This window comes from Schistosoma mansoni, chromosome 4 (assembly GCF_000237925.1).
Source record: "Schistosoma mansoni strain Puerto Rico chromosome 4, complete genome".
Taxonomy (NCBI): Eukaryota; Metazoa; Platyhelminthes; class Trematoda; order Strigeidida; family Schistosomatidae; genus Schistosoma; species Schistosoma mansoni.
This window is the reverse complement of record NC_031498.1, coordinates 25,037,913-25,063,910: the sequence shown is the minus strand read 5'-3', so window position 1 is coordinate 25,063,910 and position 25,998 is coordinate 25,037,913. Positions and strand designations below refer to the sequence as shown.

At 35.6% G+C, this 25,998-nt stretch overlaps 3 protein-coding genes across 3 annotated transcripts; 2 read left to right on the top strand and 1 right to left on the bottom strand.

The window, feature by feature from the left end:
* Positions 1-974: 974 nt before the first annotated feature.
* Positions 975-1,585, bottom strand: Smp_149180 (hypothetical protein; the record flags this gene model as incomplete). Its single annotated transcript, XM_018797303.1, has 3 exons — positions 975-1,160; positions 1,194-1,382; positions 1,562-1,585. 3 exons carry the CDS (start codon positions 1,583-1,585, stop codon positions 975-977), a joined length of 399 nt encoding a protein of 132 aa, XP_018652358.1.
* A 3,876-nt stretch (positions 1,586-5,461) lies between these two features.
* On the top strand, positions 5,462-19,977 carry Smp_050520 (notch; the record flags this gene model as incomplete). Its single annotated transcript, XM_018797302.1, has 6 exons — positions 5,462-5,774; positions 7,779-7,901; positions 9,233-9,386; positions 10,955-11,258; positions 14,484-14,641; positions 19,253-19,977. The coding sequence occupies 6 exons, from the start codon at positions 5,462-5,464 to the stop codon at positions 19,713-19,715; spliced, it is 1,515 nt and encodes a 504-aa protein (XP_018652357.1). The 3' UTR covers positions 19,716-19,977.
* A 1,054-nt stretch (positions 19,978-21,031) lies between these two features.
* On the top strand, positions 21,032-25,127 carry Smp_149190 (hypothetical protein; the record flags this gene model as incomplete). The annotated part of the gene is made up of 2 exons (XM_018797301.1): positions 21,032-21,129; positions 24,590-25,127. 2 exons carry the CDS (start codon positions 21,032-21,034, stop codon positions 25,125-25,127), a joined length of 636 nt encoding a protein of 211 aa, XP_018652356.1.
* Between the last annotated feature and the right edge of the window lie 871 nt (positions 25,128-25,998).

Below are 25,998 nucleotides of genomic sequence, written 5' to 3'. Positions count from 1 at the left end.
CATGATTTATAAGTTATAGGTTTAATTTCGAAACTGACACTTCTGATGTTATCCCACTAATGGAACGGGGTAGAATACATGTGTAGTGACCGGCCAGTCTCGATAAGAACACGATTGGAATAATAGAAACAATTATTATTATTGTAACCAATTGTACCAGAGATTGTTTTACTGTATTTGTTTAACTGTATCCGTTTCACTTCTTGTTCCATATACCGCCTGGTTTGGTTCGAGCTTGCTCACGCACTGCTTGTTCGCTTGTACTCTTTGGCACGTCTCGGTATTATTTCGATACCACGAGATCGCCAATAAATATACTTGATCTGGACTAGTAAAGCCTTCTGGTTTACGGGCTATCAAGGGAACCAAGTCATATTTGTACGCGTAATCGAATAGTAGTGGTGATCATAGTCCGTCCACGACTCGACATCCACTACACATGTTTGCAACCACATGTTACTAACTTGTTCATCCAATCCTATATTATAAGTAGCAAGACATAGCACTTAAACACAAATGATATCAAACTTTTGACCATGAAAAGACTCATACTTCTGTTAATTCAGAATACCATGGCTTGAGACTGCAGTTTGCAGAAAATACACCAAAAGGTTTATACGCTAATCGGGGCGCTCTTACTATACATATGTAGCGACATAACGAATGTACTAATGAACTAATTTTTCGAATAACCAATATCTTTACACACTATTTCGGCAATCACAAAATGTCAAACTTGCACGACATTCTCATTTGACGACCTCCCAACTGTTGTTTTATGACGTGAGCTGTCATTCCGACTTTCTACATGTTTCTGAAATGTTGCAGAATGTACATTTTGAATGCAATCTTCATATTGCAAGTTCAACGCCACACGGAAGTCTTTCTCGAGATCCTGAAAGATAAGTACTATATTTGAAATATGCATACATTCTGTAAGTTTGTAAGACATTCTAAAACTTTTTATTAGTCTATTATTCACGACTACCTATGGGTTTCTTACATCGATGAGTTTCAAGGTCTTTAAGCATCACAAAGTTCCCACAATCTGAGCAGCGCTCTGTCCTGGCACCACATGTTGACTCGTGGTCATCTAATAGGTCTATGGTCACCTCCAAGTTACAGAAAACGCACTCCACTAGTCGTCTAGGGCATATAAGCTAATATGAATAGGTTATTATTCAAACACATACTTCATGTTCCAAAACACTGGACTCTTTAAATAAAGATTCACAGTAGGTACACTTAATTTGACTATGTTTATCTAGGTGATGCTCCAATAACTGTGTCCTCAGAAGGCTGACACCACAATCTGGGCACGTTGTCACGTTTCGACAGCAAAATGCCTCGTGTATATCGAAGTTTGACTCAATTATGTTTTCCTTACTAACAAATAGCAATAATAAAGAAAATGTTACCAATTAACACATCTTCTGTACGATACTGAGGTTGCCATAACTCATTGGAACCTTGAAATGCGCGGTGACGCCTGACCAAGGCAATCACATATCCAATATCTTGAAGCTCCAAACGTTTTCTAAAGGGGAGTGAAGTTAATTACTTTTCTGTTTTGTTCCACATCCATGCTGTGAAAAAGCCTTATGGGTTGCTGATAGGTGCACTTCTTGTTTGAAGTGCTCAGAAGCCGAAGGCATAGACATTATTAAATATTCGGAGTAATTAGATGAAAAACTTAAAAAGAACTTATATAACTAACTCCTCTGAACCATTGTTTCCATTGGCTTCTTAATAGATAAGCGTCTACATGCATCTGATTACATCCAAAAATCAACTAGACAATGAGTTCAACAAACATCACAACCATGAAAACGATATGGATATTTACCTGCGTGGTATCGTAGGTACCTCTTCTATTTCAGTGCGGTCCAAGGGAACACCTCTAATATCGTAAGGCTGATCATTTCATCTTTCTTTCTTTTAAAATTGGCTGTGAAACGAATAAAACTGAACCCAAGTCCTGGTCATTTGGCTCATGTGGTTCAGAATGGTTAGAAATGTTGTGGAGGAAGTCGATAAGCCATTTGCTGTAACAGCTGCGGTTTTTTGTGGCAACAAATCCCCCGTGGCTCTGGATAAAGGCCTAGGTATATAGGGAAAGAGAATGTAAAGGAAATATCCGAAAATTGGTATGATATACTGTTTTGAGTCTTTCAGAATTTAGCAAGTTTCCTTCTGAAGGGTTCTAGTTATGTGACCCCTACAGCCTGTGGTGAATTCTTTGGCTCGACTTCTCATACAGAGTAGAAAGTATGTGTGCATCCCAGGCTATTGTGCCAAACTTCTATTTTTTTGGTTTTTTCCCATAGGTTGTTGAAATAATTTCCATGGGCGCAGGCCAGATATGAGTAAGGAATTTTGTGCGACTTAAATTTCTTGACCCTATTGGGTATCAAGTTAGAATGGTCTGAAGTAGATTCTCACAGGCTAACAAGAAGAACTCATTGGTCCTGCAGCATCTCTGTGGATTAAACAAACACCAATCATCAATATGACACACCTTTTGGTGGCCCTTTTTCTTGACGTCAGTTGTATCGGGAGATGATTTTATCAATGGGCCAACCACCTTCACTGTCTCTGTATCCGACTACAGTCAAAATGTGGCTTGAGGATAATAAACGAATTGGTTTGTCCAGCGGTCAGAATAACATATATGGGCTTGAAATAGCTCCAGCAACTACAAAGTCCCTCGTAGTAAATGGCACGTTTACTCGGAAAAACATCTAATTTCGAAAGTAACACAGAAGTGTTATATTTTTAACGTTAACAACAAGTATCGAGAAAATTGAAATGCATCTAGTAGAGTGTAGTGTGATGTGAGGAGTAAATATGTTATGTGAAGGTGTCATACTTATGTAAAAGAATGTATATGAATATCGTAAAGACGCGGACAAAAATAGAAGTGTTTGCATGAGAATATAAGTAAATTAATTAGAGTACAGAAAAATAACATGCGTTCATGTCGTTATAGTTTGGACGATAAAATAATATATTCATATAAGCTATTCGAAATGCCATGAAAACAGTGTAATAAGTCGTTTATTGCTTGTACCAGCGGAATAAATCGTGCGGATAAGTATTGTATAATATGGCACAAATTGATCTTAAGTGCCGAATGAACATAATGACGAAAATCGAAATACGAATATGTTCTGATAAGTTGCAGTAAAGTTAATGGCGTTCATTAGTGGTTATTGGATTTGAATTTACGTACATGGAGTTTCCATTTGTCATTTTAAAACATATTGTTTTGAAAAGTCATAAGTGTCATTGTAATTGTTTAGGTTGGTTTATGTATGGTATTCGTGAATCGTTTAGCTTCTAAATAAACTCACGTTCTCAGAATCGTTTTCTATATGCTAGTTGGTGCTTCTTCAAAACAAAGAGGGCACTGTATTAGTGACACGTTTTTGAGGTGGAAAAATTACTCATTAGTCACATTCCGTTTGTATTTTTCTTGTTTTTCCTTATAAGAAAACACTCACGTGGGCATGTATGTACACTTTACAAGATAAGAGCTTTCTCTTGGACAGTGTATGAATCCCGGAAAACTCTACCAGTTGACGTATTCATTTCAATCTATCTCAGAAAATGCTGAAAATAACATATATGATCAAAGACTATCATTTTTCATTAGAAGCACTGAATAACGGAGCGAGAAACGTCACCACACAATCTCTCTCTTTATATATTAACATATTAATTTTCCAAGCATCAGCATTCCATACCAAACTCAAACTCCCTGTCGACATATCCAGGACTACTGTAACTGAGTGGCAAGACCAACGACACCACTCGGTAATGGTGATGTGGAATTATTTGTAGATTTGCGAACACTGGTGTGGATAGAATTTGTATCCGTGGGTCTGTAATGCATTGGCTTTTAAACAAAGAATCTGTGTATGATCATTCAGCGGATAAATGTTGCATGTGAGAGCGTTAACTTAGCTGAGAATGTCATCCCGAGTCCTAACGTTTACGTTCTTCGCATTTCTCATCCGGCAACTTTGGACAAAACAACGTCACGGATAAGCGACGCTAACTAACGCTATAGTCTAGAACTTCTTATAATATGAAGATCACAAAGCCTATCAAACCAGAGGTCGAGATAGAACAAATTTAGTGGTATGTCCAGAATTATGGTCTACTTCGTTATTAGTGCGATTATAATTATAGACCTAGTCTGAAAATGTAGATGTCATGATGTAACTGCCTAATATGTAAGATCTTACGTGGAAATCACATCACTGCCGACATTGACTCATCGTATCGTAACAATTAACTACATGATACTCAGTACCTCTGAAGAACACATCTGTGCTGAAGATAGGTTAATATATTTGATGTGAATAAAAACAATTCATACAGAATGACTACATTTGTGAGGTTGATCCATGCTATCCTGTAGAATGCACAAATATTGTCGTACTCACCACTGTTGGCCTTCTCTACGTGTTAAATGTTGAATATCTATTTTCCCATATATCTCATGTGGTTAGAACCGATACCACTACACATGTTTGAATTGTGACCGATTTGTCGAAATAACTGAAGTCTACAGTGACTAGTTTTCATGAGAGATTTGTAGCACGGCTTGGCCGAACGTGATCTGGTGAGGACGGTTGACGGAGTCCCTTCAGAGAGGAGTGTACCAAGGAAAATCATGAACTCAGGGTCACTATCAAAGACTTACCAAACTAATCGCTTTGTAGATTTACTTACTACTACATGTGCGTTACAGTGGCTTCTTAGCAGAAGACCAATATTGATGGCTAAATATGATTGGAACGAAAGTATGAGCTTATTCACAGTACTAGTCAAATAAATGAAAAGAGAATGAAGTTTAAGATGATACAAACTGCATTTCTGTTGTTTGCGAAAAAATAGTTATCCTCATCCTGCAAGTGGAATCAGACCGGTTCGTTTATACCAACTAATAGTAACAACTTATGGAAGCGCTAGGTTTGCAAGTTGTTATATAATATCGCTAGTTTATGGATATTGGACATTTAGTGTCTCTGGTTATTTTATTGTCATTTAGTAAGGAGGTTTTTATATTTAACCTTAATTTTAGACTTCCAAAATGCGCTGCAAGTAGACGGATATGCAACATTATATTTAAAATTTGTTAACATTACAGTGAGTTCGTCAAGTGGACATTGCAACTCTTTCTCAAGACCAGATTACTGTGATTTGTATTTTAAACTTTGTATAGGCGATCAAAACTCGAGGTAACCTTCATTTTTATTAGTTTTCTTGAAACCAAAAATAGAGGGTGCAGCATTTTAGATATGAGAACACCGAAAGCTTCCTTAATGAACCAGAATTCTATCTCTTTTGGTGATTTCATAGACTATGTACCAAACCCGCTGTCCAGAATAGTGAATAAGCTTCCGGTAACATGCGTATGTTTTGATTAAACAAATTGCAGTCCAAATTGTACATGAAGATCGAAGTTTGGGATGCGGATTATTCTTTTTCTGATTTAGATGACCATTTGACAACATTTGAAGATAACGCGTACACGTATACTGTGTTTCCATTTGAAACTGGTGGTTCATCACTTTTTTATTCTTATCATCATCATGAAATATCTCGAAATATAACACAAGGATATATAACTATGTATGTAGCAGTTTGGGCTGTTTGTAATCGTGGCAGCTATGGAAAAGATTGTAGCGTCAGCTGCGTTCCGCAACAAAGAATACGGCACTATGGTTGTGATATTTCAACGGGCGCAAGGGTGTGTATTCCTGGTAAGTTCGTCTATGTGAAGAAATTTCATAGATGCTATAATTAAATTAATAATTTAAATGCTCTCTTCAGAATCGATCAGTGTTTAAAATTTTATTGCTTCCATTCAATACTAGTTTGGGTAAATTATCAGTAGAGTTTTAACCCCGAAACGTTATAGAATATTCTGTTCTTGGTTGCGATTTCTTAATAAGTCATGTATCTTAATCAGGCTTGCCTAAAAAGAAGTTTACTTATGACGATATATTGCTTTTGAGAAAACTTTGATAACCACCTAAAAGCTATCCTGAATTGGAAATTTTTGATGCCTGTATGAGCTTCATTCAAAAACTACGACTGTGAGAACTTTCAAGGGTCAACAATTTTATGTCATATTCTAATTATTCTCGGATCACCATTCTACTTAACCCCGAAGGTATTGTAAGAGGATTCTTGACTTATTTAAATATTAGTATCAGTATAAGTTTACTTTTAGGAGCTCTAATTTTATCAAAGAACATTCATGTTTTTATCAAGGCTTGTTAAATCATGTTTAACAATGTTAAACCTCCAAGAGGTTCTCAAACCTCTGATAACTCTGAAGTGACTGAAGCTTACAACTGAACAAGTAGATGTTAATAGGATCTAATAGATAACATGCATTCAAGTCTTCACGTAGATTTCCTCAAAATATCTGATACGACCCCCAGATATTTATGTTATTTGATAAAATTGGACCCTAGATTTTAAGAATATCTCATCTTCACACTATCTTATTCACAGGTGAAACAAACTTTAGAATTTGCTCTGAAATGTCGGTATTATTTTTAATTTTAACTCGCTAATTCATCCGAAGCATATACTGTTATTGATATCTCCACCGTTTGTTTTCGGTTTTGGTCAACAGATGCCACCCAGGAAAACAAGTTTTCATTCTCCGATCAAGCAGCTAACTAGGCCTCATAGTTACTTGTCCGGTCTGAATATTGTACGGACTTAGTATCGTTTGCATCTAAAGCCTCACCACTTAAGACCATACCAACTTACGTAAACGTCTTATTGCTGCTAAGAAAGGTTTTGATTCTCTACTCTGTTTCTAAACTCTGAATTCACTTGAAGTAGTTTAAATTCAGAATAGGCACTGTGTTATACAATGTCTTAGCCTTTAGTAAGATTTATTCAAAAAAGAAGACGTTTTAGACCTTTGAGATGAATGGCTGCTAAAACGTTTCTGACCTATTGTCTTGGTAAAACCTAACTATTTAAATAGTTACGGCCGATCTTTAAGTTAGGCTATTTTGTGATTTCATTGACAGGACGTGTTGTTCATAAGCTTGATTTTTCCTTTGCTCTTTTTAAGGGCCAATGGCAAAATTACTCCACTTATCGAAGTTTTCTAGTTCTGATATAATAAGGTGCCTGTTGAACAGTTGTTTTCATAGAAGTCAATCGATACGGAATTAAGCAAACAAAGTAAATTCCATGTTTTTATTAGGAGTGACCTCGCTTGAAACAGACGACTTAAGTGATAAATGTGATAGTACTTATGGCAATGCCATTGTCTATAAATATAAGATCACTAAATAATTTTGAGACACTTAAGGTATGGGCCACTTTTCACACTTTTCATTGCGTTGGAGTGGATATTATGATCTATACTTTGTAAGAACTTTTAAGCGACCAATTTTTTAGGGCTAAGTTTATAGAGGTGTTTACGTGTAGGCTTATTACTGTATCCAGATTGATTTTAATCTATACGAACGGTTGCTCTGATCATATTATTCTACTAATGTAATGTATGACAATTCTGTAACCAAGAGAAAATATTAAACTGGTCGAGTAGTTTTTTACACTTATCTAAATTGCTGAAAACTGTATAAGCAATTATTTCTACTCTTAGACAATCATAAGACAAATTCGTTTATCAGTTGTCAACCCCTAACAAAGTCATCGTCAATCAGTGAAACTTCTTGGTTTCATGGAATTTCGTGAATTGCTTTTCACTCTTTTCTAATCTGAAAAACTAGGATGGTCTGGTGATGAATGTAACAAAATTGATCATTGTGGTATATTAACTCCGTGTGGCCCTATGGGAACTTGTACTAATACTCATGTTGGATATAATTGCGCATGTAAACATAATTTTTCAGGTATGTTACCAAATTGTAATAAAATCACTCTCATAATTTATGATCGTAAATAGTGAGCTGTTTCAGAAATCCAAAAGCTTTTATTGCTCTAAAATACCAATTTAGGTGGCTAAATGTCTATATTTGGCTATTTATAATGCTTTTATTGTGATTAATTCTATAAATTTTCTCGCCAATCTTCTCATCGTAAAGTTCCAATGTCTTAACACCTAAAACATAACGGATTATAGCGTACAGTTCTTTCTTCGGTAGTGATTAGTGGGTAACGGTGATATTGAAATCAGTGCAGCGTCTTATGAGTAAAAGTTCCTTATACTCCTACACATAATTTACCCTTAAAATATTCTACCGAATCAAATTACGAACAGAATAAGTTCCAATACATTATTTATTTGTTTACAAGAACCAATTTTACTATCTTTTCAAATTATAGGCCTTAAGTCGACATGATCGATTAGTTAGCCATTGATTTCTTGCGGTCTAGGTAACACATCATTTGAAACAGGTGTTGCCATTTTTTGACTAAGTCTTACTTGATTTGTTCCAATTAGATTTGATTACATAGTCAAATGGTGACAAGATTATTGTTGGTTGAAAAAAACAAATTATTTTCGATTCCACACTCTTCTTAAACCTATAAAGTGTAACAGTATATTTCAAGGACTCTCTACAACTATGCCAGGGTAAAATAAGTTTGCATGTGTGGTCATAGGCTTTACAAATTTAATAACGAAAAAAATATTACTGTCGATAAATTTTTCGTCTGATATTGACGAATATCTGAACCTCATACAGATTTACCTGAAATCAATTTTCATCTAATGAGACTGTCGACTTTCTTATTCCTGGTCAATTACTGTCATTTCTCACGTCCACATCCAATAGGATAAGTCTTCTTAGAATCATGTCAAGGTACAATAGTCACACGTGTGTTCATCCGTATTCGGTTATAGCCTGGTGAATAACCATAAACTTTCCAGTTGTTATCTCTGGGGAACGAGATATCAACAACTAAAACATTTATGTACTGTGGCCAAGTGACACATTTACACCAATACATTTTGTTTTCCTATTTGTCCCCCTCTTCATTTTACTGTTTTTAACTCCAATTTCATGAAACATTTGATTATCACATTGTTTTATCATATACAAGCAGGTTATATTTGAGGTTCCATCCGTCAATTTTCATACTACACAAATTCCTTCGTTCATAAGAAACGTCTTTGAACATATAGTTTGTTTCTTAATGTAACAGACAGATAGTAGATGATCACGATAATGCACTGCCGGAAGTAGTTAAATCTGGAAAGTTTTCATTTTCTTCTTTTTAGGACCACATTGTTCAGAACCTCCAAATCAATGCAGTCCTTTACAAGATATTTGTCAAAATGGATTTTGTTTACTAAAGTACTTTGATGAAGAAAACAGAAGTTTATCCAATCCCATTCCATACTGTGTTTGTATACCTGGGTTTACAGGCAAATGGTAATTCAGACTGGTTACATTTTAATGCATAAAAATTTGCTCATAATATTTATTGAGTGCAAACCATGTATATGAAGTTTTATTGATGTTTATTAAATTCAAACACTCATTTCAACAGGTTGTAGATCAAATGGGGAATTAGAATTTCGATAAGCTTTCTTCGAAAGCTAGGCTCATGTAAATTTTTCTACTTCTTTAGACACTGACTGATAAGATGATAAAAATCACAAGGTCGTTAACAACCGTTCATTTTGCTTAAACACACCATCCAAGATGCTATTTGGAACAAAATGGAAAGTGGTTTCACCTAAAATGGTGTATGTTTTAAGGACGTCTGCAGTATTAATATTCGTGATTTGATTTTTATTTCGCAAGATTAATTCTTTTGTCATGAATCTAAACAGTAAGAACCATTTTAACCATAGTCAACATTGTGACGTGCAACATGAAGCAATCATTGAGGATTATATTTCTTTGAATATGGCTTGACAGTAAAGATAATTTCAAACTGCAAATACAAGTATCTTTAGTGGTGTTCATTCACAAAAACCTGAAATGTCAACAGAATCTGATAGACTCAGTTTCAGGAATAAATCACAATAATGGGATATCCAAAAATACCATCAAATTTAACCAGCTTAAGCACGGGTTTTCAAATTTGAAAAGACTCCATATCCGCCTTGCTAGTATGTATTGATTAGTACAGTATCTAGTCCTAGGGCTCCCTGTTAGCGTCCATGACCAAATAACATCAGATGAAAGGTATCACACTTTATCAACTCCTTTAGTTTAGCGCCCAGAGTGCAACTCAATCCATGGAACAAGATCAGCACTCTAGACTAGATAAACATTACACTGGTAACTACTCAGTGATCAGTAGGTGTAAATACCCCAATTCTAGATAAGACCAATTGTATTCTAAAAAACCTCAGTGGTAGCGATTTTGGCAACAGCAGTGAATTGAAAATGTGTGAGTCTAGTGAAAAACATCAATTCTATCAAACTTGTTGACATGGCCTGATGAAAAGTGACAAGTATCTCAACTACCTAACACCAATTTAAACAAAACCTGAGAAATATTATCGTTCAGATTACTTAAGATCACCCAGTATACTCGTGATAGGTTGTCTTGAAATCATGTGCTTACCGGTGACTAATCTAAGGTGTCCAGAAACTTGAGTGTGAAACATTTACCCACTAATCTCACGGGAAATGGTTGCAGAGTGTCACTAATCGATTGATGATAGCAATGTAAATCATGAGATACTGGCTCGGTGGTCGAAAGGTTAGACGATTACTAAGGGTCCTGAAGGCCCTGGGTTAGACCTCTGATGGGGTCGTGGATCCACACCGCTGAGGACCCACGTACTAGGACGAGACAGTTGCCCAGTACTTTCTGGTTTAGTTGGTTGTTTAAATCAGATCACCCTATGATTAAAACTGTGGCGATCAACAATGTTCACAAACCCACCTACAATCGCATTTATCTGCTATCTTTCTGTCTTTCTGTTTCTTTCTCTTTCTTGATAATCCGTATTATACTGGTGCTATTTTCATTCTATTATTAGGTGTGAATTGGATATAGATGAATGTGCAATGAAACCAAATAATAACGACAGCAACGAAAGTATTAATATGAACCACCACATAACATCATCTTGTAGTGTAAATTCAATGTGCGAAAATCTCTATGGAAATTTTCGTTGTTTTTGTCAAAATCAGTGGACTGGTCTACGTTGTAATACACCACCAACTTTATGGCCTGATCATTATAAACCCATAGTTAATTCAAATGGTTTACCTGATTTCATAAATTTCAAAAGAATAAATTTATCAACCGTTTCATCAAAAAACAACAATGATGACGTAATAGTAAGAAACGTAATGTTTATTTTGAAAACATTTGATGTTATCGTCGGTATGTGATTGTAGAGACTGGTGAATTTTATTGGAATCACGAACCGATCTAAGTTAGAAACCATCGAAAGCTGGGGGCACTGGAAGGCCATCACGATCCAGTACAGGACTCATCAGAAATAATCACCCATGAACCCGCGACCGGGAATCGATCCCAGAACGTTCGTTTATAGGGTCGTGGGTTCGCACTGTTGAGTAGTTCCGTACTGAGTCGAAACGGCCATCCAGTGCCTCTAGTTTTATTAGTTTCCTAGCTTTCATCGGTTTATGATTTAAATGAAATTCAATTTTATCGTAAACCCCCATACGAGTCCTGCAAGAGTAATACCAATCGTTTACTTGTTCGTAATTAGTTTACTTCAAGTACTGATATCAGCTTGAGAACTATTGAAAATCAGTTTTATAATCCTCACTTAGAACTTCTTGATAATTGAAACTTACCACCACACTGCGGAATGGAATGTTTCACAACTTTAAACTAGAGAGTCAAAACTGAATATTTCACGATTCGTGATATAGTATGGTTGTCATCAAATGATAGCTGTAAGATGGTGGAGATTTGTAGCTCAGGTGAATGATTTTGATGAAGGTTTGTTCTCTTAGTTGGATAGTTTGATCCAGTTCAGTTAGCGAAACTCCATTAAATTGATAGCTGTCCCACGTTTGATAAAGTCGAACTCTATCAGTCACAGTTTTGTAGTAAAGTCCCTGAGGATTGTTCTGAAAACTTAACCCTAGTAAGTAAAAGATTATCATTAAGTTAATTGGTTGATGAAGATCGTACATTTTGAAGTTACTATGTGTCACAGAGTAATGCTTACTGTTTATTTTGTGTTGAGACAATCATGCAGGTTCGTTAGATAAAAAAAAAGTCCTAGAAATTGAAAATATACCACTTTCTTTAAAAACTGATGAATTCATAATCTTTGAGTACTTACCACTGGTAAAATATTGTACTTTCATCTGAACGTTATGATATATCACTCTTGCTCGTATATTATCTAATATTCATCATACTGGCAGTTTTCATAAAGTTTGTTTTCCTTGTTCCCTAACATTCATATGTTGAACTCATTGCAATATACAGGGTTTATACTTGATTATCACTTACTCAAATATGGTATACTATTTGGTGTAGTATATAAGCGAAATAGAAATCAATGTACTTGCAGGAAAACTTATTTACTGGTAGTCTGAGTCAACTAGTAAACTTATTTATTTTAAGGACTTTAGTAAATGAAAGTCATTTTCCCAGAGATAGGGGTTACATTGAACAGATGTCTTTTCATTGGATCTGTGTAGAATGTTTGTAAGATCGAAACTATGATAACCTTACTGAAAAAAAATTATGAAATTGAAGATGGTCTTCTGAATACAAGACAGATTTGTGTTAGATTGTAAATAAATCACATGTTATCTTCATTTATTTAGACTTCATAAAAGTCCATTGAAACCCTCTTAGCTTATCTATCTAATTTATACCTTAATTCCTGTTATCCAAACCGAAGAAAATAAGCCAAAAGCATGTATCACTGAATATCAGTTACGTTTACTATAAAATCTTTTAGCTAAAAAAGCTTATCAGTAGTTGTTCTTACACCACTAATCTTAAACTCTTAATGTTATATCGTATGAGTTTTGTGTGTTCTTGCTCAGTTGATATTTATTCGATTGAGTGTGTACGTGCCCTGTTTTACATATGAGTGATATGACCGCCAATGAGAGAAGAGCGAATTATCAATCAGAGCTATGATACACAAAAGCCGTATGAGCAGTCTTGAGCACTTATCAGTCCTGCTATCTGCCTAGCCCAGCCAGTTAAGTCCAGAACATCAATAACAGCCCCTGAAATATGAAGTAATTTTCTCAAACATACTGAGTTTATATACCAAACAAACTGACCACATCGTACCATAAAATAGAAAATAACATTTGTAAAAGATTTAGCCAAATGTCGTTGTGAATAGGGAGAACAATAATCAATAGACTGGGTATAACTCAAGAATGGTAAAACGTATAATAGTCTATAGGTCAAAATAAATCTTATAATAAAAGGAATATGAATATGAATAGTTTAGTTACTTAGCAACTAAACAATAGGAAATATACATATTACATCGGTCTATAAATAGTCCTCAAAAGTTACCATTCATAATTCTCCACGGGATACAACACTTACGAAATATCAACTTTAAATGTTCACTTTTTTTCTCTCGAAAGTATAGAATAAGGACGAACTTGAGAAATAAATAGCGACAAACTTTTAACCGGTTTATAGTCAACAAGTAAACAATCTTTGTAAAGACATAGTTTATGGAAAACAAATAATAATATTTCTAATTGTAAACAAATTTTACATATCTACTAAATGTATTAGTCTATTCCACATGTTAGTCCGCCTGTAAATTGTAAAACACCATACATAAATTCGTCCATACAAATACTAATTATCCGACCTCTTGAACCCTTGTAAAGACCCTAATAGATTTCTAAGTCCCCAAATTATTCTTGGTTAGGGTTAGGTATTTGAAATAGGGTTTAAGAATTTAGGGTTAGAGTCTTTATCAAAAACTGGCATCAGAAGTAATGGAAAATTCTGTATGGACAAATGGATGGGTAAGTTTGGGGCAAAGATCAAAGAGGGATTATCTGATTAGTTTGCCTATAACATGTATAGTACCATAAAGTTAAGATTTGTTTTATGATTACTTGTTGAGGGTCAGAATTTAAGGATATTGTCTATTTGTCTTTTATATGCTACCTACAGAGATAGAACTTAACATTTTATATTGTTCATTATTAATAATAATAATAATGATATTATTATTATTATTATTAGTAGTAGTAGTAGTAGTATTCAGTTATGGCAAAAAGTAATCCTGGGTGCACACTGCTGAGGAGTCCCATAATAAGAGGAAACAACCGTCCAATGCTTCCAGGTTTTCCATGATGGTCTAGCTTCAATTGATTCATGATTTCAACTATGAAAAATTAATTGTCCACAATCATTTTCAATGTTTGTTTTTTTAAGGCATATAGAAAGATATTTCTTCTTTTCATTATAAGTGTTAGTTGACTTTTGTACAAAGCCTAACATTTACATCCTCAATTCTGATTGACCCATCCCGATAACTTTTTCGCTCGCATATTTTTTTTCCCAAAATATCTTTATCATATTAGGTAATAGAAAAAACAAATAATAGTTGGATATATGTGCTTATCAGCGTATTTATTGTTCTATGTCTTATTTCATGTGGAATAATAATATATTGTATTTGTCGGAGACAAAAACGTTTATGTGGTTTCTATAGAATGAGTTGGAATCGTGAACCTATAATGTAAGTCGATGCTATTATTCAACTGTTAAAAAGAGGACTTTTAAAGTTTAAGTTTCATTTAAGCTATACACGTTTGTGGTCTATCGGTTAGGGGCTCTGGCTCGAGACTGATAGGTCCTTGGTTCGAATCTCGCGAGTGCGGGATCGTGGATGCGCACTGCTGAGGAGTCCCATAATAGAACGAGACGGCCGCCCAGTGCTTCCAGGTTTTCGATGGTGGTCTAGCTTCAATTGACTCATGATTTCAACTTTGAACTATACACGTTTATTTGTTAAACGGGAACTAACATGGGTGCAACATTTGGGTAATATAATTTGTCACTTCTTAAATGTTTGCTTGATTTTTAAAATATAGACAATGAATTGCTTGGGCTTTCTCTATATACATTTATATACCTCTCATTGATTTCCAATTGTATTATTAACGGTTCAAAATGAGTAATGCAGAAGAATATGCAGAAGATATTCAATAACTGAGAATTAAAGTTTACTGGAAAGTTTTGAATGCTTTTGAGCAAACAAATCAATGAATGAAAACACTTTCAGTGAAAAATTATCTTCTTAGCTTCATCATTTAATCCCTAGCCTACTGACAAATAACAAGGCTTGAATGACAGAAAAATAGATAAAATAGCAAATTTTATGTATGATGAAAAGTTCCTAAACAGTTGTTCATACAGTGTGAAATAGACGAGATCTACAAGTCTACCAAGTGACTAAACAATAACCATTTTAACATAAAGGGAGCGGATTCAATGTTATCTATGATGCCAACTTTATGATGTGAATAATTTCACATCTATCAGTGTAACCGCTGTATTCATGTGTGTTTACCTTATTGTTGTCTAGTTGTAGGCCGTCACTCGACCTGTTAATTAATCCGACTTCGGAAATGTAAGAACGAAAAATAAGGAGATTTTCGTAAGCATCAGTTTCAGGTCATAATGAAAATACATAGAAATATGAAGACCGATGCAGCCTTAAAATTGGGTACGAACAATTGGTCAACAATATAATGAAAAATTTATCTAGTACGATAAGAGCAATAAGTCATCTATCAATCTAATCTTTTCTTGAAGAGAGCCTTTTTACCTCAGATTGTCAGAATTTCAAGTCTAATAAATCTCAGCAAAGTCAGGAGTTTTGCTTCACGTGAAGATCTCCTTGATGATGGTTCGTAATACGAAAGTGAAATTTTGATCACTAGTTGCCTAAATAAAAAAAATTAAATTACTAAAATCAGAATACTTTTGACGAAGTCTTAGTAAAATAAAAGTATTTGCACGAGTTCGGTCCCGAGCCCGAATAAAGGAGGAGGGTTTGGCATAGGGTTAGCGACCCCATCCCGTAATAAACTAACTCGCAAACAAAACGCTAACGAGAAAAAATTATTCAAACCATTTAGTATATCAAACTGTTGCTCTTTTATGTTGTAATTAACCACAGGAACAAATTGACTTTTATCAGGCTATTAAAAGTCAAGTACACTAACCTGTGTTCTTAGTTTGGTGGCTCATTCAGTTTTACTTCAAATATATACTGAAGATGAAGAGGGAACGATGTAAATATATTTTGTCCAAAATTAGTTCAAACCACTTAACGACTATTGAAGCTACTGAGCTAGGAAACTCAGGCAAAGATTTTAAAATAAAAACCAAATGAGTCAATATATTATTTTGACCGTCAGTAAACTGTAGTAGCTGAGTAATGTTTGGCGTACGCCAAGTCACCATCTATCCTAGTTTTCTATGCCTATATAAATGGCGTTAGACTCAATTACTTTCGCAGAAGATTTATAACGATTTTGAAAACTACCTAGATACTCTAAAATGTTTTTTATTCACTAAAGTATTAAATTCCTCAGCAACAATGTGAAGTACAACCGTTTAAATCCAGATGTCATTTGAAAATTTTTCGAGATCTTACAAAATAATTTCTCTGTAAACATTTATCCTTCCTAAACCAAATCAAGTGCAAATAATAAGATAGTTGTGATGGACTTGTCCAATTACTTTGGTTTCTGATTTAATGCATAATAAATTCGATCAGTCATCAACTATCATTTATAGTTCTATGTTGTTTAGTTCCTTCATTCGGCTATATATTGACTAGCTAATTTGAAGCTAGGAAAAAGGAAGATTCTCAAATACAACACAGAGAACACCAACCCAGTCACACTTGATGGAGAAACTCTGTAAGATGTGGAAACATTCACATACCTGGGAAGCATCGTTGGTGAACGTGGAGGATCTGATGCAGATGTAAATGCGAGGATTGGCGAAGCAAGGGCAGCATCCCTGCAATTGAAGAACATATGGAACTCAAGATGACTATTAGCCAAGATCAAAGTGAAAATCTTCAATACGAACGTCAAGACAGTCCTACTGCACGGAGCTGAAACGTGGAGAACTACTACATCCATCGTCAAGAAGGTACAAGTATTGATAAACAGTTGTTTACGCAAAATACTCAACATTCACTAGCCGGATACTATTAGCAACAGAGTTTTATGGAAGAGGACAAACCAGCTTCCAGATGAAGAGGAAATTAGGAAACGACGTTGGAAGTGGATCGGACATACATTAAGGAAATCACCAAACTGCATACTGAGGCAAGCCCTAACTTGGAATTCGGAAGGGAGGCGGTAAAGAGGAAGGTCGAAGAACACATTACGCCGGGAAATAGAAGCAGATATGAAAAGGATGAATGTTAACTGGAAAGAACTGGAAAGGATTATTTGGGATAGGGTTGAATGGAGAATACTGGTAGGTGGCCTATACTCCTCAACAAGGGGTAACAGGCTTAAGTAATTAAATAAGTAATTTGAAACTGAATGTAAATGTCTTAAAGTGGCTAGTCAGTTTCATTTAATTTATTTCATTCCTATCGTACAAAGTGTTGTTGTTGTCATGATTATCTATATGGAATTATGATTCTATTTTAGCTAGAACTACTTAAAATCTAATAAATACCCTTAGTTACCATGAGGTATATTGAATTGTTTATCAAAAATTAAAAAAATTATAAAAAAAAATTAAAAAATTGTTTATTTATATTATATAATATATTGATCAGTAATAAATATGTATTACATATACAAGTTTTGTGACATTGTAACTACCTATAATTTTAGAATAATGAACAAATCAACTATAAACAGAAATGGTGAAGTATACAATATATTAAAAATACAGTCTATAATACATATATAAATATATATATATATACTACTTATTAGTATTAATGAAGCCAGTCATAATAATGTTCTTTTGTTTTGTTCTTTTGTTTTTGTTTTGTTGAAATAAGTGTTTTATGAAAAGGTGTACACACTATTTGAATAATGTAAAATTATTGTTCAAAGTTGAAATTATGGGTCAATTGAAGCTAGACCATCATGGAAAACCTGGAAGCACTAGACGGCCGTTTCATCCTATTGTGAGACTCCTCAGTAGTGCGCATCCACGATTCCGCCTTATGAGCGAGATTCCAACCCAGGACCTACCAGTCTCGCATCAGAGCCCTTAATCGATAGACCACTGAGCCGGCATCTAAAATTATTGAAGAATATTACATAGTTACAACATTTTGGACTTGACTTAAACTACATAATCATTTCATTATTTATATATAAGTTACCATTCTCTAATGAACAATCAGTTTTTTTAAAACCTTCTATATATTATAAACAAAGATGGATAGTGGCTAGTAGTGGAATCCAGTTTGACGCGCGTTTCGTCCTATTTAGGACTCATCAGCTGGATGTACCTGCATCCTGTATCCTGCAGTCCTAAACATCAGTGGGAAGATTCAAACAAGTAATATTAGGTGAATTTAAGTTTCTATATATTAGAAGGGGGGTTTTGTGGAGAGTTTAGTAATTTAGTTAAATTCAATACGTTATATGCAGTAGAAAGTAGTTCATTATTTCTTACAATTATTTGGAGTCTTGTTTTGTTTAAATCTTTAGAATGGGGATTTGTGGAGATTGTAGTAATTTTAAATAGTTGAATTCATCAGTCGATCTAAGCTAGAACACCGTTGAAGAGTCTCGTGCTAGGATGAAATAGTCGTCCAGTAATTACAGGTTTTCAATGGTGGTTTACCTTAGATTGACTCATTAATTCAACTGTTGTTTACATTTATCAAGGAAAACAAATTCATGAAAAGAATGAAATCAACTAACAAGGATGGATAGTAGCTAGCAGTGGAATGCAGGACGCGCGTGTCGTCCTATTTGGGACTCGTCAGCTGGATGTAAATGCATCTCAGAGTTGATGTTCACTCTGGGACTCGAACCCAGTACCATTCGCTTCAAACGTCCGGGATTCCACTGCTAGCCACTATCCATCTTTGCACATAATGAATGTCAATTAAGGCTATATCGAGGCAATACGCACAGTATGCACAGATGTCAATAAGAGACTAATCAATTGCAGTCCAAAACATCAATGGGAGGATTCAAATGAACAATACCAAATGAATTTAAATTCAATTAACCTTTAGTCATCCCCACTACTAGCTAATATATTATCAGTAACAACAGAAACCCCCATATATATATATATATATATATATATATATATATATAGTCTATTTATCATTTTTATGTAGTTCCAAAGTACTATTTACTACGAAACCCGCCACTTCAAATTTAAGTAAAGAACCAACTATTCTATGCAATCAAACGCCGCCAACGCCACAAAGATCTATCACTAAACTTACATTTATTCCAAGATATAATGTCCCAACTCAACCTGAAAAATATCAATCATTAATTTATGATGAAATACCTGATTGTTTTTTACAACATGAAAAAACACAATTAACTAATGATATTCCAATTGGGAAATCTCAACTTTCGATTTATGAACCATATAGTCAATTAGAATATGATACATTAGATATGACAATAGAAACAAAATATACAAATCATCAAGAAATGTTAGATACTACTGATAATGTCAACAATCAGGCGCAAAGGGCTACTTATCAAAATTCAAAACATTTAAAACAAGGACAAGAAGTATTTTTAGGAAATTATATGTATCTTGAACCGAAACAATTATCAATTTAACATGACGTAATCATGTATTACCTCTTAGATGGCTTCCTATCTTAATTGAACATGGAACCTACATTATTGTTTATAAAATATTTTTGAACGAATTGATTATAGAAATCCCTATTCACCATTATGATTATCTCATTTTGTTTCTATGTTTAATAAGTTAATTTCATCATGTGAATATTGTCTATTTATTTTTATCATCCTTTTGTACGATTGATTTGTACTACTTTTATTTGGATGGTCTACTCATGAATAGATCTATTCATTGAACTTATTTTATATGCTAAAAATACAATTATAATCATTTTTTGTTTGTATGTAATAATAATCATATGCACACTAGTGACTGACTTCGATAGGTAAATCCAAGAGTTCTATTGAGAAGCAGTGACCAGTGGAGATCAAACCACGTTTGTTGTGAGATAGGAACTCATTGAAGACTAATGGTGAACGGTCGATCAACTTCGTGGATTGGTTGGAGTTAGACATAAACACCATCAGATTCCGGCTCAGTGGTCTATCGGTTAAGTGCTCTGGCACGAGACTGGCAGGTCCTGGGTTGGAATCTCGCGAGACGTGGTCGTTGATGCGCACTGCTGAGGAATCTCGCAATAGAACGAGACGGCCGTTCAGTGCTTCCAGATTTTCCTTAGTGGTCTAGCTTCAATTGACTCGCGCTTGCAACTATGAAAATAAAATTTAAATCTGGTAGCTTCAAATTCGAAGCTTAAATAATTACCTTGATGATACAGTATACTATTTGTTACCATGGTTCAGTATCCAATGTCATCTTGAAAAAAATTAGCATTTACCAAGCATCTTGTTAAGGGATGTTTCCAAAACTTTGGTTACGTCTAGCACTGTTGACCCAGTTACTAGTCTCTGATAACTGTAGTGAATTTGACAGATGGTTGTTCAATTTCGTGGATTGGTTGAAGTTAGACATTAACACCGTTGGATGCCGGCCGGCTGAGTGGTCTAGACGTTAAGTGCTCGCGCGCGAGACTGATAGGTTCTGGGTTGGAATCTCGCGAGGCGGGATTGTGGATGCGCACTACTGAGGAGTCCCACAATAGAACGAAATGGCCGTCCATTGCTTCCAGGTTTTCCATGGTGGTCTAGCTTCAATTGACTCATGATTTAAACTATATAAAATTATTAAAATCTCCACAAAACCTCCTTCAGATATTTAAAGGTTGATACAATTTAAAGGTAAGTTAGTGGAGTAAGCTGTTAACAAAGTACAGGTTAGTCATAATGTAAGTCATGTAAGTGTCATAATAAGAGGATCAAGAGAATGGAGAAACATGTGAAGAAAATCTATGGCTATGTTCATAGTTGTTTACCCATATCTTGAAGCTATATACGGGAGAAGCTATGGTCACATTGGCTTGGAGAATATTACAGTACCCCGACCACAGTGAGTAGAATCTGGATTTAATCTGTGTATTTTCTATTGGCAAATAGTCTACCGTATTAAACGACTTTCATGTAAGACTACTATGTTGAGTTTGTATGGACTACTGAAAGTGTTTTGAATGTAAAACATATCATTCATTTTTTTTATCAAGTATCAGTGAAAGTAGTCAAAGTCTGCGAAGCCAGTACATTATAATTCTTTGAAATCGTTTGTTTCAAATTCCTACATATGTTCCAGGGAATATACACTTTTTCAGTTGAAAACTTATTTTATTTTTGCATGTGCGGAGACATAGAGAAATATGGGTCTTAAAAATAACTAAAAAAACCGAATGTTACTATATTTAGCAGTTTCTGAGCAAAGTAAACATGACCTATGTTCAGGTTGCGTCTTCATGATAGTTATCACTGGTAAAAGAGAAATGTTGCTAGTTCGATGTAAGAAACAATGGCATTTCCATAATTTTACGTCCGGATAGCCTTACTCACCTACTCTTCTAGGGATACCAGGCCTCTGTGCAGTTCCTACTAGCTCTTCACAGATCTCTCCATAGTTTAATGCTGTTCACAAATATACAGCACCGAAAAACTAAACATTTCGCTTCCAATCTAGCCCAACACTAACAAAATTTTCCTGAAACAAATCCGGCTTTTTTTAAGGCCATGAAGCCAATGCTTATCCCTCACTGATTCTATTGAGGACCTGAGATATTTGTTTACATTTGAATCCGCTCATACAACTCGGGTATTCGTACGAACCAATGATTCTTATGTGTTTGATCACCTGCTGATTACGTGTTCCAAATACAGCACGTTTGTTTGTGCCCATCTGGTTCTGTTCGGCTTAAATCTCATTGTTTCGGAGGTTCCTGGTTAGTACAATAATTTGATTACTTTCAATCATCATAAACACACATTGTTAGTTTGCAAGGAAGGCATTAGGTTGTAAGGGCTGGTGTGAGTTGTCGTGTACAGCGCGCAGAAACATACTTTAGAAGTAACATGAACCTTTCAAGATCGACATTTATGAATTTTAATTGCCTAACATGGTTAAATACTTCAGAGTATTTTGCTAGGTTTAGCCATGTTATTAGATTTGCTGTCATTTTATTTGATTTTTGTCAAATTTAATACCTTGGGATGAAGTGGTATTGCTAATCTACTATTCGTCATCGACTTTAAAAGCGCTTCAAGTTCAGAGTTAGCAACTCTTAAGAAATAGTTTGTTTCTGTGAGTGAGAGCGCACGTTCTTTATAGACTAGAGCCTACAACAGTTTTGATGATATTGAAAATATTTCTGCCAGTCTAAATCCTCTGTAGTCATTTTATCTGCTTTCTTCTAAACTTAGAGGAGGAGTGGCCTTCTTCTAATTATTGGTTGGTGGATATCGAGTGCTTAAATTGGGTCATTTATAGTCTCATTGTGGATGTCTGTATTATATTTAAGACAGCTGAAGTACACTGTTGTAGTATGAAGTTTTTTTAGTCCTATTATTTTCTATCGACTCAATCCTTGAAGCTAAACTTATGATAACCGAGGAGGTTTACGCTAAACATTTAACACTTGAAGAAAGTCAGAAAAGTAAGTGCAGGAACGAGGTACAGCTAGTTCACTCAGGCATGGTCACTCTAAATAACCTCTTTATCTTTATATCAAATAAATTATTTCATCCTCGACCAAGATGTGTCGTTCAAAGGTTCATAAAAGGTATGCTGCTGACTATCACAATAAGAGTCAATTTCGACAGTGATGTGACCTTGACATAAAATCTTATAGATTGAGTAGTCATATAATAGCATATCCACGATATCCGATCAGACCTATTATTATAGTAACATAGATAAGTGAACTAATACCGACCACCACTTAAACCCCATAACCTAACGCGTACTAGTTTAAAAAGTATTCTTATTTCTAACCAGATTTATATAGTCACTACTTATGGCTACTACCTCTTAGTAAAAATTCACCAAGCGTTCAGCAGCTTCATTCGGTTTCACCCTGGATTGTCTTAAGACAAACCATGGACTAGTATTTTAGTCCCGAATCCGAATAACGTGGGAATTGTCAGTAGACTCCAGGTATGTCCCTTCTAGAACATGGGAGACTTGGAGGCGGTAAAAATTGGAAGTTATGACATGTATTTCTAGATCTATTGTCGCCGTCTTCTTTTCTATTTATCTTTCAGTCTATCAGTACCTGAAGGATTCTGGTTTTTGTCTTGGTGACCTCCGGCGCGGGACAACCCCATTTGATTTAACAACAAACCAGCGTCATGTTGGTTTCGATGGGAGAGTAGTACAGTACTATTAGTTTCTAACCACACGATCTTCGAAGCTGAATATATAATAAGTGGGAAGATTTACGTTCAATATATAACACTAAAGAGAAGTTCAAAAATGATCAACGGGGATCAGTAATAGAAATGCCATAGCCCAGCCATGCAAACGTAGTCACTCTATGTAACCTCTTGGTCTTCGCACCAAATACATTGCCCTCTTCACAGACCAAATGTGTTCTTCAGAAGTGTTAAATATCAGACTACTGATCGTTATGATGCTATGAGTTAGTGTAGACAATGACGTGAGTTACACGTAAGATTTTATAGTTTAGATAGTCCCATCATGACAAATCTGAGATTGTGGGGTTGGGTCCATTATTATAATAGCAAAGATAACTGTGTAACAGCTCAGGTTGGTTGGTTAAGAGTTGACCCCAAACAACCAAGCATATGCTAAAACAGTATTGTTCAAGTATTCATTCACTTCCTTACCTTTTGTAAGCGTTATATTCCCTACTATCTTATATGGAATGTTGAGAGCCTTTGTTTGTCTGAACAGATAATCCCACGCTCCACTGTGACTGCGCGAAGATCGAAATAAAGACCTATTCACTACTTCTCTGGTTTCTTCTATCAATAGCACGAGGGTTACCTATAGGCACGAAAGTGGTGAGCCCTTTTTGCCCTTTTTGAACACAATTTAACCTCATTTCTGATATTAATTTTTTTTTACTTAATCGTAAAAGTAGACCGGATTATCCGTAAACTAAGTTGAGTATATAACTAGTTTATTCCGTATTATCTTAAGTTATTCGTGTTATAGTAACCATTTTTCGTGCTAACTTTATTGCTATATTTGTCACATACCTCATGTCAGACTCAATAGAAACCCATAATCTGGAGGATTTGTCACCAGTGGTGATAGACACTGTTATAACTACGAAATCCCGACTTCCAGAATTTGATCGTAGTGATCCTGAGTTGTGGTTTGCTCAACTAGAGCATTATTTCACAAGACACAATATCAAATCTGAAGGGATTCGCTATAGAGACTTGTGTTCTATCCTTCCTCCTTCAGTTGCCAAAGAAGTCCGTGACTTGATTTTAGATCCACCATCACCACAACCATACACCATCTTAAGACGAGAGATAATAAACCGTTTATCATTATCAGATAGTCAAAGAATCCAAAGACTTTTTCAAGGTGAAACACTAGGTGATCGGTCGCCGTCACAGTTTTTGCGTCACCTCCAAGTGTTAATGGGTGATAACACGGTGGGTGAAGCAGTCCTAAAACAAGGATGGATACAAGCTCTCCCATGCTACGCCCAACACTGTTTGGATGCACAAGATCCTGAAACCTCATTATCTCATTTAGCGCGTATAGCCGATAGAATAATGGAGAGAGGTCCTCCAACTGGACCAGGCACAATAAATCACACACAAAAAGTAGAATCAGCAAAAGACCCCGTCATAGAAGGACTCATTGCGAGTGTTAAGAGTCTCACTGAGGCTGTCACCAGAATGCAAATGGGTCATAGAAACAGGAGCAGGTCACCACAACGACCACGATCCAAGTCACAAAACAGGTCACAAATGTCCAGACAACCTGGGCAGTTTTGTTGGTACCACTGGAAGTTTGGTGTCAACTCAACCAAGTGCATGCAACCATGCGCCTGGCCTAAGCATAATTCTAAGACAGCGGGAAACGAGTAACCCCTCCCCAGGTCGCGACGACTGAGGAGGGGCGCCAAAACAGTCGCTTGTTTTATGTTAGAGACAGAAACTCTGGCTTGAATTTCTTGGTGGATACTGGCGCTGCTCTTAGCATCATCCCTCAAAATAAAACTGAGATTAGTCGAGAAACATCATCAATTACACTTCAAGCTGCAAATAAAACTAAAATTGCGACATTTGGGCAGAAAAACTTAACCCTAGATTTGGGGTTCAGGAGGCAATTCCCTTGGGTTTTCACGGTAGCCGACTTAGATCTGGCAATACTGGGGATGGACTTTCTAGAGAGATACGAATTTCTAGTTGACACCAAGAAACGGCGATTAACACTAAAAGAAACTTCGTATTACACAAAAGGCAAAGAAAGTCACATCAGCTCTCTTAACTTGATTCAAACTCCTCCAGTAACAACAGCGAAATTCCAAGATATACTCGCGGAATTACCAAACTTAACTAAACCAAACCCACAGCCTTCTAAAGACAAACTAAAAGTAAGTCACACTATCAAAACCGAAGGTGCACCGGTTTTTGCAAAACCCAGGAGACTAGCACCAGATAAGCTCAAAATCGCTAGGGCCGAGTTTGATTATATGCTACAACTGGGTATTATCCGTCCCTATGATAGTCAATGGGCATCCCCTTTGCATATGGTCCCAAAGAAGAATGAAGGTGACTGGCGACCGTGCGGAGATTACAGAGCCCTCAACCGTCAAACCGTACCAGATACGTACCCAATACCGCATATCCAAGATTTCACAAAGCGGTTTAGAGAGGTATGAACTATATTCACTAAAATTGAGTTAGTCGGGAAGTGGGATCCTCTAGAGTCGACCTGCAGGCATGCAAGCTAGAG